Genomic DNA, 13,279 nt, shown 5'->3' with positions numbered 1-13,279 from the left:
TTGACTTCGCTCCCGACGAGCGTTTGCCACTGCAAAGCATGCTGCATCGATGCCCCTCACACGGCTATGAAGTGATCAGCAGGCGTCCTGGTAGATTTTCGTTGCCCGGTCGGGGCTCATTCGCCGGAAGCCTGGTCAACGTGACTTTCCGTGAAGGTGTCTCGCTGGGTCCACTCCACGTCCTCGGCCATCCTGACCAAGTTGGTCACTTGGTTGAAAGCTTGGTGCCGTCGGGATGCTACCTTTCCAGGATACGGAACCATGTCAGCAACCCCCTGATCGTTCCCATCAATCCTCTTGACAAGAGCTGTACGCGAGCGAGGTTGATCTTCGCCTCAAGGCTCGAGCGCTGGCTGCTGGAAAATGGCGCGGGGGAGCCTGAGACCAGATTCATCCAGCACATGAGGATTCCAGGATTCCGGCCCAATCACACCGTGCTGGACCTGTAGACGAGATGATGCATTTGTATTCTGACCACAAGTTGCCCATTTGGGAGGTGGGTGCCAGCTCAATCGCCCTGCTCACCTGGAGACAGCGATCTGGTCCACCGTACGTAGTCACGGTGTGTGGCACAGTACGCAAACGGCCATCGGCGTGCGGGCTACAGGAAAGTGAGACATGGGTGGGAGCCTAAACTGCACATCCTTTTACTCTCGCACCCTGCCTAAAAAGCGGAAATGCAGCGAGAGGAGCACATTCGCCACCAACGGCAAGGATCACCTACTATTCGCCACTCGTCCCTACCTGTCAGTCCTTTCCTCAAGAGACACCGCTTTATCACTGAATCATGGAGCCTGGACCAGAAGAGTACGACGTGGGAGCTCAATCCCCTGCTGATCACACAGCCAATGATCCCTTCCTCGGCCTCATCAACTCACATACGTCAGCGTCGCAGCTGCAAGCGGAGTTAGTCTCATCGATTGACTGGACCACATACTCACCAGACCTCGGCGTTCCCATGCACAAATCGTCGGTTCCTTGCAGGGATCCGAGGTCGGCTAATGTGTTCCACAGTATCTGGGTGCGCGAAGGTAGCGTGTCAGTCGGCGGAGTGGCGTGCAGCATTGCAAGAGTCGTTGTGGACTGCTGCACGCTATCCGATCCGTCGATACCAATTACGGTACGGAACCTGTGGATGCTCGGTGATGAGGAGTCCACCGTCGGCTTCCACATGGCCAGGATACTGTCCAATGGCACCAAATGCTGGCTTCGCTCGATACCCCCCCAAGGCTGGACCCACACTGAGCGAGTCTTCCGGCTTTGCGACGAGGTCTTCGACTTCGTTCCCTTTGGTCCCCCCCTCCGCACGACGCACCCTTGCGATAGCCATGGTAGTCATGATGCCACCAAACTCGACGGCAGCATCTCGTTGCCCGGCCGCGTTTCGGCTCCTGGGAGTCAGATCACTATTCACCTGGATTCGGGAGAACCTGTCGGACCCATCTACTTCGTGGGCCAGCCGACACAGGTGGCTTCGATCGTATCCACGGGAGTCGAGACCGGAAAATGCCTGTTGGACTTGGTGAGGGATGGCTGTCGATTAGTCGCCCCTCGGTCCTCAAACCCGGCCAGTGCGCTGTATTCTCAGGGCAGGTTCATTCCCGACGATCTTCAAGAGGCCTTGTTCAGACGCCTCGGCGCGCCGGCACTTGGGGATGCGCACATCCAGCGGTTGAGGATCCCGAAAATCTAGGCCCCCATATTCTGACATCTTGGGCTTGTGACCGCGCCGATGCATTTTTCTTTGTCGCGATGAAATGATGTTATCCGCAACCCAAGCTCAACGACTGCGAAGTCATAGCTTCTATCAAGCACCGCTCACACGCCACTCCGCCACTTGCCGAGTTGCCACAAGCATGTGAGACACCTCCGTTCCTCATTACGAGAACGTTTATTTACGCGCCAAAACCTTAATTAGCTCTTGTTTTGCCTTGATTTTGCTCATACCTTGACCCCCATCAAACTTTCCTATTATCGTCCCTTCGTCCATCCTCCTTCCCTCACCCCGTCCCCACGCTCCTCCCCTACCCAGTCCGCATGTCGCACCCAGCCACCCCGCACCGCGGGACTCCCATCGGTCTCTCACCCCGAGGCTCTTTCGTCAATGTCACGGAAGCCGCCGAGCCTGGATCGCCCTTGTTGCGGGATGAAAAGGCGCGTTTTCGAGCCGAATCAGAGATCAAAGAGACGCTGTTGAAGCATGGGAAAGCAGAGGAGGCGAAAAAGGCAGAAGCGATGCCAGCTGGTTCTCCATGTGAGTGCTTTTATCGCGTTATCACCGAGATATCGAGCTGGCGCGTGAGATAAGGGGTGATGAGTATATGGAGCTGATCTTACGAGCAGCACTGCCGATCATATCGTACTGCCTCGCGTCTATATTAATGACGGTCATCAACAAGTTTGTGGTCTCCGGGAGCCAGTTCACCATGACATTTCTGCGTGAGCTCAACATCACCCAGCGAGTCAAACTGGACACGAGCTGATGATGGCAGTCTTGACGTGTCAATCGGGAGTCTGTGCTGGAGTGGTATTTGCAGCAAAGAAGCTTGGGATGATCAACTGTATGTACAAAGGTCAGGACTCGCTGACGTTCAGTCCGAGATTGGGATAATGGAGATGCAAAGGCTTGGTTCCCGGTGTCCGCTTTGCTCGTGGCTGTCATCTATACCGGATCAAAATCACTAGTGAGCTTCAAAGGCTACCAGAATACTTGGGACTAGTACAACCAGCCCGATGGCTAGTGGCAGCATTCCCGTCCAAGAGAATACCATAAGGGCATCGTATCGGGAGTCGTGGTAGTGTTGCTCGGAACCACATGATACCGTCCATCCACAACGCATCAGCTGACCACTCAGCAATACCTCTCTATCCCAGTCTACACGCGAGTCCACGGGCCCCTGTTCTCGCCCATTAGCGCCAGCTGACCCTCGTAGCATCTTCAAAAACCTCAGTATCATCCTCACCGCATACGGAGAGGTCCTCTGGTTCGGCGGGTCTGTCACCGGCCTCACCCTCGCCTCTTTCTTCCTCATGGTTGGCTCGTCCGTCATTGCCGCATGGTCAGACATCTCCAGCTCCCTCGCGCGCATGTCGACCGGTCTGGTCCTCCTTGATCCTACATCCGGGGCGGACGTGCCGCTCGCGCCCAAGGGGATGCTGGGGTCGTTGAATGCTGGATACGTCTGGATGGCCATCAACTGCTTTGCTTCGGCCGGATACGTGAGTTTCTCTCTCTAGTTCCGCCCTGCAGAACAGGGGTTGACCGGATAGGTGCTGTTCATGCGTAAACGTATCAAGGTCACCGGTTTCAAGGACTGGGACTCGATGTTCTACAACAACCTCCTCTCTATCCCGGTCCTCTTGGTCTGCTCTGTGCTGCTCGAGGACTGGAGCACCGGCAGCTTGATCAGGAACTTGTAAGCAGTACCTCACGCACTGCACGAATTATGCTGACTTGTCAGCCCCGCTGAAGGCCGTGGATTCCTGCTATCCGCTATTGCCTTTTCCGGCGCAGCTGCAGTCTTCATCTCTTACTCGACTGCATGGTGTGTCCGTGTCTGCGGGTCTACTACCTACTCGATGGTCGGTGCTCTCAACAAGTGAGTACCAGTACCCTTGATAAATGATCGAAGCGGTCTTGGGCGAAAGTGCTGATTCAATCAGGCTCCCTGTAGCTGCCTCAGGTATTCTCTTCTTCGGCGACCCCGCCAACTTGGGCAATGTCTCCGCTATCGCCGTCGGAGGTGTCGCTGGTATCGTGTACGCCATTGCCAAGATCAACGCGGCGAAGGTAGAGAAGGCGCGAGTTATCAGGCTGAATGACAACAAGGCTTAGATGCGGAGAGGAAGCGGAGTCTGAACGGAGATGATGTGGGCGATGGAGGGCGACAAGAGGCAAGGCACGGGGAGAGTTGGACGAGGAGACCCTCCCATCTTCATCATAGCTTGGATTCATCATGGACATTAGACATTTTCTCGCTATCATATCTCGGGACGTGCGCATAGGTATACGTCTGGCCCATATCATACTAGGATATACATGATCGTACACTTCTAGATGCTATTTGATTGACCATGTCCCCAGTCAAGCCTCCTCGCGCCCTCTCCAGATCGACCAGCCGCCTTCACCTGCCCGTATTTACCCCCATCCTGGCCAATAAGGCCTGCCCTCCGCCGGTCAACTGAACACCTCGTGGATGGGAGGGGGGCCTAAGCCCCGGGACGCCGCCAGGCGACATGGCCAGATCTTGGATGGCGACGCCGAAGACTCCGTCGTGTCGCCCACCGGTGTGTCGCACTAACCGGGACGGGCGCCAAGGCCTGGCGTGCTCTGGCGCCACTAGCGCCGGAATCGGCCTGCTAGGCGGCGGGACAAACCCAGCCTCCTCCTTAGGCTTGTTCTCCGGGAGTCCACGCCCCTTTTTGTTGTACTCGATCTCCTCGACTTTTGGCGCCGGTGAGGCATCGACAGCGGACCGTCCGAGGATGGAAAATGTACCGGTGGGCTTGGTGATTGGGACGGAAGTGGCCGCGGTGGAGGATGAGGAGGGATCGCCATTCGCGTCGGACCCGAATCGGTTGTATGATGGGGTCGGTGGGGAGGTGGAGGATTTTATAGAGATGGATGGTTTGATGTCGGATTCCGAGGTGGGGAAGGTAGGGAAAGGTGGCAAGAACGAGGACGAAGGAGAGCCGGCGCCATTTCCCTTCCTCAGCCGGTCCGACAAGGTCAGCTTGACGTCTTCCGCCGCCCGACTCCGCTTCATCTCCGGCTCCTCAGTCTTCACCACGTTCCCTATCCGAGAGGATAGAGAGGTGCTCATCGACGGTCTCGGCTGAGGCTGCGCGGACGATTGCGGCTCAGGCGAGTATCCTTCCCGTTGACGCTTGACCGGGCCCATACGCGACGCTAGGCCCGACGTTGAGGCTGCTGGTACAGGTGCAGATGGGGATATAGTAGGTTGGAAGGTCGGCGGTTTGGGTATTATGGGGCCAGGTCCGGACTGAGATGTGATGTGGATATTGTTGAGGCGTTGTGTATTGGGTGATGAAAGGGTAGGACGAACGGCACTCAGAGGCTGAGCCTGATTGGAGGACGGTCCGCTTGACGGCTCTTCCTTCATCTCGATATCGTCTGCCGTCAAGTCGATGGCTGTGGCGATCGACGCCGCTGAGGCGGCTTTGGCCGCCGGGGTAGGGAAGGTTGCAGCTCTCGGTCCGGATGGTATGGATGGGTTGGATGGGACTCGGGGTCCTGTGGAACTTGGTCCAGATGGGGGTATCCTGGCCGCTGCGAGAGGTAAAGATCCGCGAGGTCCCGATGGGGCGGTCGGAGGTACCCTCGGAGCGGCAGGTGCGGGGAAGCGGGATGAGAGAGGAAGTGGAGGTGTAGTAGCGGCCGTTGCTCTTGCGCCGGCAGGAGCTCTGGGCTGGTAGGCTGCGATCACGGGGGGTCTAGCAGGAGCGGGGGCCAGTCTCTGAGGGGGCGTGGGAGGTGCGACGACCCAGGATGGTGAAATGTCCTCGAAGCGTTCCGTAACCACAGAGAGGATCTGACCTGTCAGCTCGGTGATATACAGCCACCCCGGCATGCTCACCTTCGTTATCTTTCCGATGTTACTGATACACCTGCTCATGACAGAGTGGGCGGGATATTTCGTCCTGACTTTTTCGGCTCCAGCGATAATATCCGACAGATCTCGGACTCTGAGCGAGTGCACAATTTCCCGCCTGCGATCGCGCTATATTATCAGCCAAACTCTTCATGGTCGAGCGAGAAGACTCACGAAGCGAATAAGCTTGTAGACTGGGTACAAAATCTCCTCAATGACTGCCCCGTTGCTGGCAAGGTCGTCATATATCGTATTTCGATCGATGAGCCATGACTGATGGTCAGCTACAATCCACCACGATTAACGAGGGTACTCACAAAGACTTCTTCCAACATCGGCTCGCAGCAGTCCCTGACCAGGTCCCCCTCCGCTTGCTCCTGACCTCCCCGATCCCACAGCTTCAGGAGCTCATCCACCCATCCTCTGAGTGGCTTCATTAGCCCAGCCACCGCCTTGTCCTTCTTGTCCAGGATGGCCACCACTACCGCCTCGCCGTGCTTGCTAAGAAAGTATAACCCCGCCCGGCCGCCCACGGCTGGAGCCCGCTCAGCCAGCTTGGCGAACATCCTGACGTAGTCATGCTTCTCCCGCGACTTTGATTGACTCGATATCGAGTCGGTCAACCTGCGGGCGAAGGCATTGGTTGTTTCGGGTTTGGCGGTCGGACCGGATATGGTCGAGAGGGGGACCAGCATTTCCAGGACCATCTTGGCCTCGTCCTTGGTGGCTGTTTTGAGAACCTCCATGAAGCCCGTCCGAAAGATCTCCTCCGCCGCTGTATTCCGGCCCGACTCGAGGAAGTTTCGACGCTCGGTACCGCATTCCCGGTAGAGGTAGTCGATGATATTGTGACGGGAAGCGCCGGTTTCCTCCTCGCTGCCTTTGCAGTCGTCCGCCATGACGCCAAAGACTGGGATGGGCGAGTTCTGAAGCATATGAATCAGGACCTTCTTGACCTCTTTGAGCTCCCGTTCGGCTGTTCCGTCAGCCCATGCCAGAGATGGGTAGCGAGGAATAGCGAGGAAGGACATACGGCACTCAAGAAGCTGAAGAAGCACTCCTGCATTTCCCCTGACCCACCTCGGGTCCGCCTTCGCCGTTGATCCCAGCCCCTGGATACCCAGTATTCGGGTCTGTAAATCAGCTTGTGGCTTCTAGCTGGAACGGAAACTCACCTCTTCATCCTCATCTTCGCACAGATCTAATACAGCGTCCACCGCCCCATCCTGCAGATCTTCAAATTCCGAGAAATATCTCTTGACGAAGTTGCTAAAGAATTGCGTCGCCTGCTGGTTGCGATAGGACGGAAGTGTTATGAGATGCTTTACAAAAGACCGGCGCTACATGATCAGTGACGGAAGAGTTTTCGGACGGCAAGGGGAGGAAGGTACCTCTTCTGACTGTGGACCAGCGTCATTAGCCGACACCAAGAGAGTGCGGGCCGTGGCCATAGCTTGCTCCACCATGATGAGAAGAGCGCCGAGCTTAGGGTGACTCTACGGGTTCTGAGTAAGGGGGAAGCCAAAGAAGGAAGTTAGAGAGACCAGCGGGGGTCAATAAGGGTGCATGGCGGCGATCGCCGGTGATAAGCCTAACGGCATCGCCTCCCCGCCACCGGTTTGCGCTCTTCCGCTCGCACAACCAACAACTGCACTCTTGCCTTTACTCATAGCACTCGTTTCCGTCTCGCACCGCATCATGACTACTACAGACGTAGCCATGCCCACAGCGGGACCGTCCAAAGGTCGGGTTTCTAGCAGAGTCAAGAGCAAATCTCAAAGAGCGGTCGAAGCGGAAGATACCAACAAGCTTATCAACCGCGCAAAAGAAAAGGCATGTCTAGCTGCCGAGGCTGGCGCTGGCAGTGTTCGCATGACGAGGAGCGCTTCAGCGAGCACCGAGGCTTCTGCGATGGCCGGAAAGCCTACAGTGGGCTCAGCGAGCAAGGCGGCTGGAAAAGCAAAGAAAGGGAAAGGGGCGAGGGCGGTTTGGTGTCTCTGCAAAAGTGCAGATGGGTCTGGACCGATGGTTGAGTGCGGGAACTGCAATGACTGGTATGTCGTCTTCCTCTTCTATGCGTATCATATCGCCTGTCTCCTCTTCGCCATGGCTGCCCGAAACACTCCCTTCTTGAACCCCCGCTGACACTCCTTTCAGGTTCCATTTCGCCTGTATCGACCTGGACCAACCCACCGCTGAGAGAATCCGTACGTTCCTCCTCTTTCCTTCTTCCCCAATCACAGGACATGATGTTGATGATATCAGACAAGTATGTGTGCCCCTCCTGCGAGGATGCCACAGGCGAGCAGACGATCCGTAAGTGTACTGACTTCTTTGACCGGTTCGACCTCCTATCTCGCCCCTTTTGGCTCTTTGTCCCTCGAAGCGAAAGTAGTCTAGTCGTAGCAAGCAATATCCTATGAGCGTACTGTGCATCTTGCCATGGCTCATAGCGTGTCGCCTATAGCGTACTTGGGCAGCACATCGTCTATGGTGGTAGACTGTGGGATGTCTCCAGTATCCCATACGCCTCCTTTGCCTCCTTCAGCTCGGGCACAGCCAGGGCCATCCCAGCTCCTTCGGCCTTCCCTCCCCTTCGACCCCTACTTGCCCCTGCCCCCTCTTCATCTTCCCCATGCTATCAGATCCTCATATCATTGGAGTACAAGCGCTAACTTATCAGGCCTATTCGACATCTCGACCTTCCGCTCCCCGAGTCCCCCAGCCGGCCTCATCCCCGCTCCATCGCTCCCCAAGAAGACCATACCCGTAAGTCCCACTTTCGCCTTACCATCTTGTGTTGCACTCTCGCTGACCATTCAGCGCAAACGCCCTGCCCCATCATCAGGGAAACCTCGACCCGGTCAAGGCGCCCCTGATGCCGCCGCCGCAAGCGAGGACGATGACCCCGCCGAGCACGATTCCGGTTCCGGATCAGGGGACGACTCTTCCTCCTCAGGAGACCACACCTCCACGTCTGGATCCGACTCGGACTCCTCTGTCCACTCCACAAACCGTGCTCGGCCCGCGAAAAAGCCTCGGCCATCTCGATCGGCTGGACCATCTCGACGATCCCCCTCCGCTGTCAAGTCCGCTGTTGCCCCGCCAGCTCCGGCTCGTCTGCCTCTGAAGACCAGGCCGTCTTTGACGAAGACGGCTAATGGGGGTCCGAAAGCAAAGAATCGGAATGACATGCCAGCGGGCAAGATCCCTACTTTGCCTCCTGCGCGGCAGCATGTGCTGTACAAGCTGACCGAGGTGGTCCGGAAGTTCTTTGGTGAGGCGATGAAAGGGGATGAGGTGGACGAGTACGCGACTGAGCTGGAGGCGGGGCTGTTTGCTGGCTTCAGGGACGTGGTAGGTGGGAAGGAGACTGCTGGGGCTAGATACAAGTGAGCTTGAGGAGTCGGCGGAAGAACAAACAGCTGATGCCCAGGGGTCAATACACCATCCTCATCTCGTCGCTTCAGCCTCATCTGCAAGAATCGACCCGGACGGCCATACTCTCGCGCTCCCTGACGCCGGCGCAGGTTGCCGTCCTATCGTCGGCCGATCTGGCTTCTCAGGCTCGGGCGGACGAGCGAGATAAAGCGAGAAAGGACAGCCTACAGCAGACTATCCGTCAGAAAGAGGACTATACGGGTGCAGTCCAAGTCGGGCGTGACGGGGTGGAGACGGTTGGCGCCGACCGAGCCGAGGAGAGGCATCAGGAGGAGGTTCGTCGGCAGGAAGTCAGGGCGCGAGTGGCGAAGGAGAGGGAAGCGCTTGTTCGGCGGGAAAGTGACGCAGCGGCGCCCGCAGAGGCTCAGCAGCAGATGAACTCGCCTGCGCCTGCGCCTGCGACTCAGACGTCAGATTCAGCTGTACCTGTTGATCTGCAGCCTGGGGTCATGCCTACTTCCGCCGGAGCAGGAGCAGCCTCAGCAGCTTCGTCTGGGCCCGGTACTGGTCACGCTGCCCCGTCAGTGCCAGCTTCAGCTGCAGCCTCGCCGCACGTTCGTCGGGACAGCAGTAAAGTCCCTCCGAGCCCTATGGCGCCATCACCGAGCAAGCGGGCGTTCAGCCTCACGTCCGCCTGGGGCGGAGGCGGGGAGACGGCCGAGCCATCGCGAGCTACGCCCGATACGGTCGATGTGGATCTCGGGATCGACCAGTCCACGCTGGACCTGAGCGATTTCATGCAGGTCGGCGATCAGGTGGAGGATGACCCGATGGGATCGGGCGAGTACCACGTCGATTCTGGCGACAAGCAGGAGCAAGGAGGGAGCGTCAGCGAGAAGGATGCGTATCTTCAGAGACCGGTCGTGTTCTCTCGAGGGGTAAGTTCTCCTTTCTCCCGGCTTTGCCCTCAAGCACTCTATTTTGAAACGTGGCTGACCATCAGCTCGTCGACCCAAACAACCGCACCGCCCCGACTCCCCTTCTCCAAGCTCGGGCCGTATCGACCGCTCCCCAACGGCGCTTCACGGTCGAAGAGGAATGGCGCTTCCTCCTCCCTGGCGAGACCCTCGAATGGGCAGGCCGAGTGCCCAGCAAAGCAGGCAAGGAGTTTTTGAGCCAAATGAGGCTGAGTCCGAAATGGGATGTCTTTGCGATGGGGATGACGATGGCCGAGGGTCAGACGGAGGAGGTCAGGGCGTGTTATACGACATTGATGGATGATTATATCAATAGAGAGTGAGTACCATCCGAGCGTTAGCTATGTCTCAAGCTGACTTTACAGCCGATATGCCGTTTGCCTGCCTTATGGCCCCACACCACCCCCTCGGGCCGCCAAAGACGTGTACGCCATTCCTCTCCGTCCTTCCGACCCTTATCCCGACTTCCTTGAACTCCTCGACGGTCTCAAGATCCCCAGAGAGCGGACCGAACGGATGTGGATCCTCGTGATCGTCATTGCGCGCGAGGAACTTCCTCCTGCGCCACTCATACCTCCCCCGGCGCCGATGGTTCAAAACTCCCAATACCCATCGTACCCGCCCCCTCAGGCCAATCATGCCGGCGCCACACCCCAATCCGCAGCGGAACTGCTCAAGGCGCAAAATCTCGAAGCGCTCATGCGAACCATCGGAACGCTTCCTATTCCTCCAACCGGTCCGGGCGCTATGCCGACCCCACCTCATCCGCATGCCGGCGTAGGGTACTCGCCCGCGGTACACGCCGGAAACGCGACTCCATACCCATCCTACCCACCGCCTAATACGATGATGCAGGGGATGCAGGCACAGATGCCGATGGGGATGCCGGTACAGGGGTACTCTGGCTGGACATCTGGGCCGCAGGGACCGCCGGGACTGCCGAGAGGAGGGTACGAGTATGGCTCGCAACCACCTTACTATCCCACACAAGGTGGGCCGGGTAGTCCAAGCCACGGACAGGGATGGGGCGGACCACCCGGTCCAGGTCAGGGGTATCAGCAGGGCGGGCCGTCAGTGGGCGGCTATGGTCCGCTGCAGGGTCAGGGCCAGGGCGGTCAAAGATGGGATGAGAGAGGGTCAGGAGGATATGGCGGACGAGGGGGAGGTTCAGCGGGAGGTGGAGGAGGTGGTGAGAAGGGCAAAGAGAGGTTTCAGGGGATGGACCGGGATCAGGGGTGGGGGTCGAGGAGGAGGGGGGGAGGCGGTGGTGGCGGGTATTAAATGGGTATGAGGAGCATGGGGCAGACTGTTGTATCAGTATGGGCTCTCAGTGTATCAGTAGAGTCAATGTCGCGATGAAGAAGTAGAGTCTTTCCTTTACGATGTGAGAGCACCTTCAGGACCATAGGGAGAGGCACCGCGGCGATGTCCGCCTTCTTGTTTACGCCACCTTCGACGCGCCGACGCGCCCGCTAGCAGTTCGGGGAATTTACGTTACCCTGCTTGCCTCTGTCTCCTCTCTCTCTCACTCAGCCGCCATCGCGTCTATCCGGTAGCAGACTCCCCCTCACACCTCCCTCCCTCCCTAGACACGTCAAGCTGTCGTCTCAGCCGCCGCCCGACAACTGTAGTATATTCGGCCGCCTCTCCCGTTTCGTCGGACTATCATCTAGCAACCCCGCATCAGGTCCCGCTCCTAACACCGTCATCCCGTCAGCTGCAGCTCCATCATCTGCTAGTACTGTTCACGCCGGCCCACCTCTCGCTTCCGTCGCCCAAGCAGCATCAGAAGCGGTCAAGGAGGTCGTCGCCAAGGTTGAGGTTGCTCTAGACACCGTCGTCGATACACTCGGCCTGGAGGGTGATCGTACAGATCAGATTGATCAAGCGGATCAGTTCAAGGCGGAGGTCATCGAGCAGGAGCAGGAAGAAGGTTTCATGGCGAGACCTTCGATGGCGAAACCGAAGCGAGAAAGTCTGACTCCTATCGAGATGGCGGTCTCCAAAAATGTCAAGGATGAGTCCGAATCGGAGGACGAGGAGTACGAAGTGGAGAAGATTGAGAAGCATAGGAGCGTCGATGTGAGTTGTTTGTCATATAATATAGAGATATCACTGACTCGTTGATAGGGAGGATATGAATGTGAGTCCAGCTTGAGGCCTGATAAGGTCGAGCTGCATACTGAGTGAATGTAGTTTATGTCAAGTGGAAGGGGTACGCTCCAGAAGAGAATACATGGGAGCCCGAGGAGAATATGTGAGTCCGACGTGCCTTCGTAGGCTGTAGAGATAGTCGCTCCGTAACAGTTGTACTGATACCCATACAGTACCAATGCCAAAGCCTTCGTCAACGCCTACTGGAAGAAGGTGGACCCAAGCAAAGGATTGAGCGTGCGGGCCGGCCCTAAAGCCGAATCGGTAACCCCCACCTCTGCCCCACCCGCAAAGAAACCCCGGCCAAGCGCCCCGGCCAGCTCGACCAGCACACCCGCGGCTGCATCGCGGAATATGGCCACTCGCGGACGGGGAAAGAAGGGTCGCGGTGGGAGAGCGGGACCGACAGCCAATGGAGGTAAAATGCGCAAGGCAGGGCAAGCCGTCAGCGATGATGGTGATGGCGGATCGGTCTCCGATGCGCCAAGGTACGCGGACACCCACGTCGACTCGTCCGAGAGGTATGACGACGTGGAGAATTGGGAGAAGCTCGTAGAGCAGATCGACACGATCGAGAGGGCGGACAGCGGGGACCTGTGCGTCTTCATGACGATGTGAGTGTCTGCCTCGATGTGGTTGGCGGACTTGCGGTTGACTTGTGCAGGCTCACGGGAGAGCACATCCGGGTGGTAAACGACGTGGCGTACCTGAAGTGTCCACAGCGGGTAAGTCACCTGCGCTCGGTTGAGGATTGAGGTTGAGGTCTATCCGCTGATACCGACAGATCCTGAAATTCTACGAGGGGCACCTGAAGTCAGTATCCCTTGCGGTCTACGCGCTCGGACCGGCATCGCCCAATGACAGAGATGTAGGGGATTGGGCTGACGAGACAGGTGGAAACATACCGATGACTGAACCTCCCCATCCACATATCAAATCGAAATATCATATACTTCTTATCCCTCACCCGGCTCGCTCGTCCGGCGAAACGGTACATTTCATTCAGCGCGGAAGCAGTCGACCCTCGCCCATTGTTCTGTGCCTACCATCTATAGACTCGTTATCTCGCGTGCTGCTCCTTTCACTGTACTATGGATTTTCGTTCATGCTCTTAGCCGACCGCCGATCGACTTTTACCCCGTCTCTCAGGCTGTA

The 13,279-nt window shown here is 57.6% G+C and overlaps 4 protein-coding genes across 4 annotated transcripts; 2 read left to right on the top strand and 2 right to left on the bottom strand.

The window, feature by feature from the left end:
- Window positions 1-335: 335 nt before the first annotated feature.
- Window positions 336-1,711, bottom strand: MKK02DRAFT_32490 (uncharacterized protein; the record flags this gene model as incomplete). The annotated part of the gene is made up of 7 exons (XM_053088513.1): window positions 336-470; window positions 526-601; window positions 725-740; window positions 942-1,203; window positions 1,241-1,391; window positions 1,448-1,533; window positions 1,565-1,711. The coding sequence occupies 7 exons, from the start codon at window positions 1,709-1,711 to the stop codon at window positions 336-338; spliced, it is 873 nt and encodes a 290-aa protein (XP_052947480.1).
- A 326-nt stretch (window positions 1,712-2,037) lies between these two features.
- MKK02DRAFT_36525 (uncharacterized protein) lies at window positions 2,038-3,835 on the top strand (the record flags this gene model as incomplete). Its single annotated transcript, XM_053089440.1, has 9 exons — window positions 2,038-2,254; window positions 2,344-2,439; window positions 2,493-2,561; window positions 2,596-2,684; window positions 2,856-2,881; window positions 2,934-3,219; window positions 3,271-3,416; window positions 3,462-3,599; window positions 3,664-3,835. 9 exons carry the CDS (start codon window positions 2,038-2,040, stop codon window positions 3,833-3,835), a joined length of 1,239 nt encoding a protein of 412 aa, XP_052947479.1.
- A 289-nt stretch (window positions 3,836-4,124) lies between these two features.
- On the bottom strand, window positions 4,125-7,078 carry MKK02DRAFT_43629 (uncharacterized protein; the record flags this gene model as incomplete). The annotated part of the gene is made up of 7 exons (XM_053092531.1): window positions 4,125-5,552; window positions 5,598-5,741; window positions 5,787-5,885; window positions 5,930-6,588; window positions 6,646-6,745; window positions 6,788-6,952; window positions 7,004-7,078. 7 exons carry the CDS (start codon window positions 7,076-7,078, stop codon window positions 4,125-4,127), a joined length of 2,670 nt encoding a protein of 889 aa, XP_052947478.1.
- A 232-nt stretch (window positions 7,079-7,310) lies between these two features.
- On the top strand, window positions 7,311-13,039 carry MKK02DRAFT_43628 (uncharacterized protein; the record flags this gene model as incomplete). Its single annotated transcript, XM_053092530.1, has 16 exons — window positions 7,311-7,666; window positions 7,770-7,819; window positions 7,878-7,928; window positions 8,296-8,381; window positions 8,436-9,004; window positions 9,049-9,931; window positions 9,997-10,289; window positions 10,336-11,040; window positions 11,075-11,159; window positions 11,582-12,052; window positions 12,101-12,113; window positions 12,167-12,227; window positions 12,298-12,738; window positions 12,789-12,849; window positions 12,909-12,937; window positions 13,018-13,039. 16 exons carry the CDS (start codon window positions 7,311-7,313, stop codon window positions 13,037-13,039), a joined length of 4,176 nt encoding a protein of 1,391 aa, XP_052947477.1.
- Window positions 13,040-13,279: the final 240 nt, after the last annotated feature.

This window comes from Dioszegia hungarica (assembly GCF_025882075.1).
Source record: "Dioszegia hungarica strain PDD-24b-2 chromosome Unknown MKK02contig_7, whole genome shotgun sequence".
Taxonomy (NCBI): Eukaryota; Fungi; Basidiomycota; class Tremellomycetes; order Tremellales; family Bulleribasidiaceae; genus Dioszegia; species Dioszegia hungarica.
This window is presented reverse-complemented; position numbering and strand designations above follow the sequence as displayed.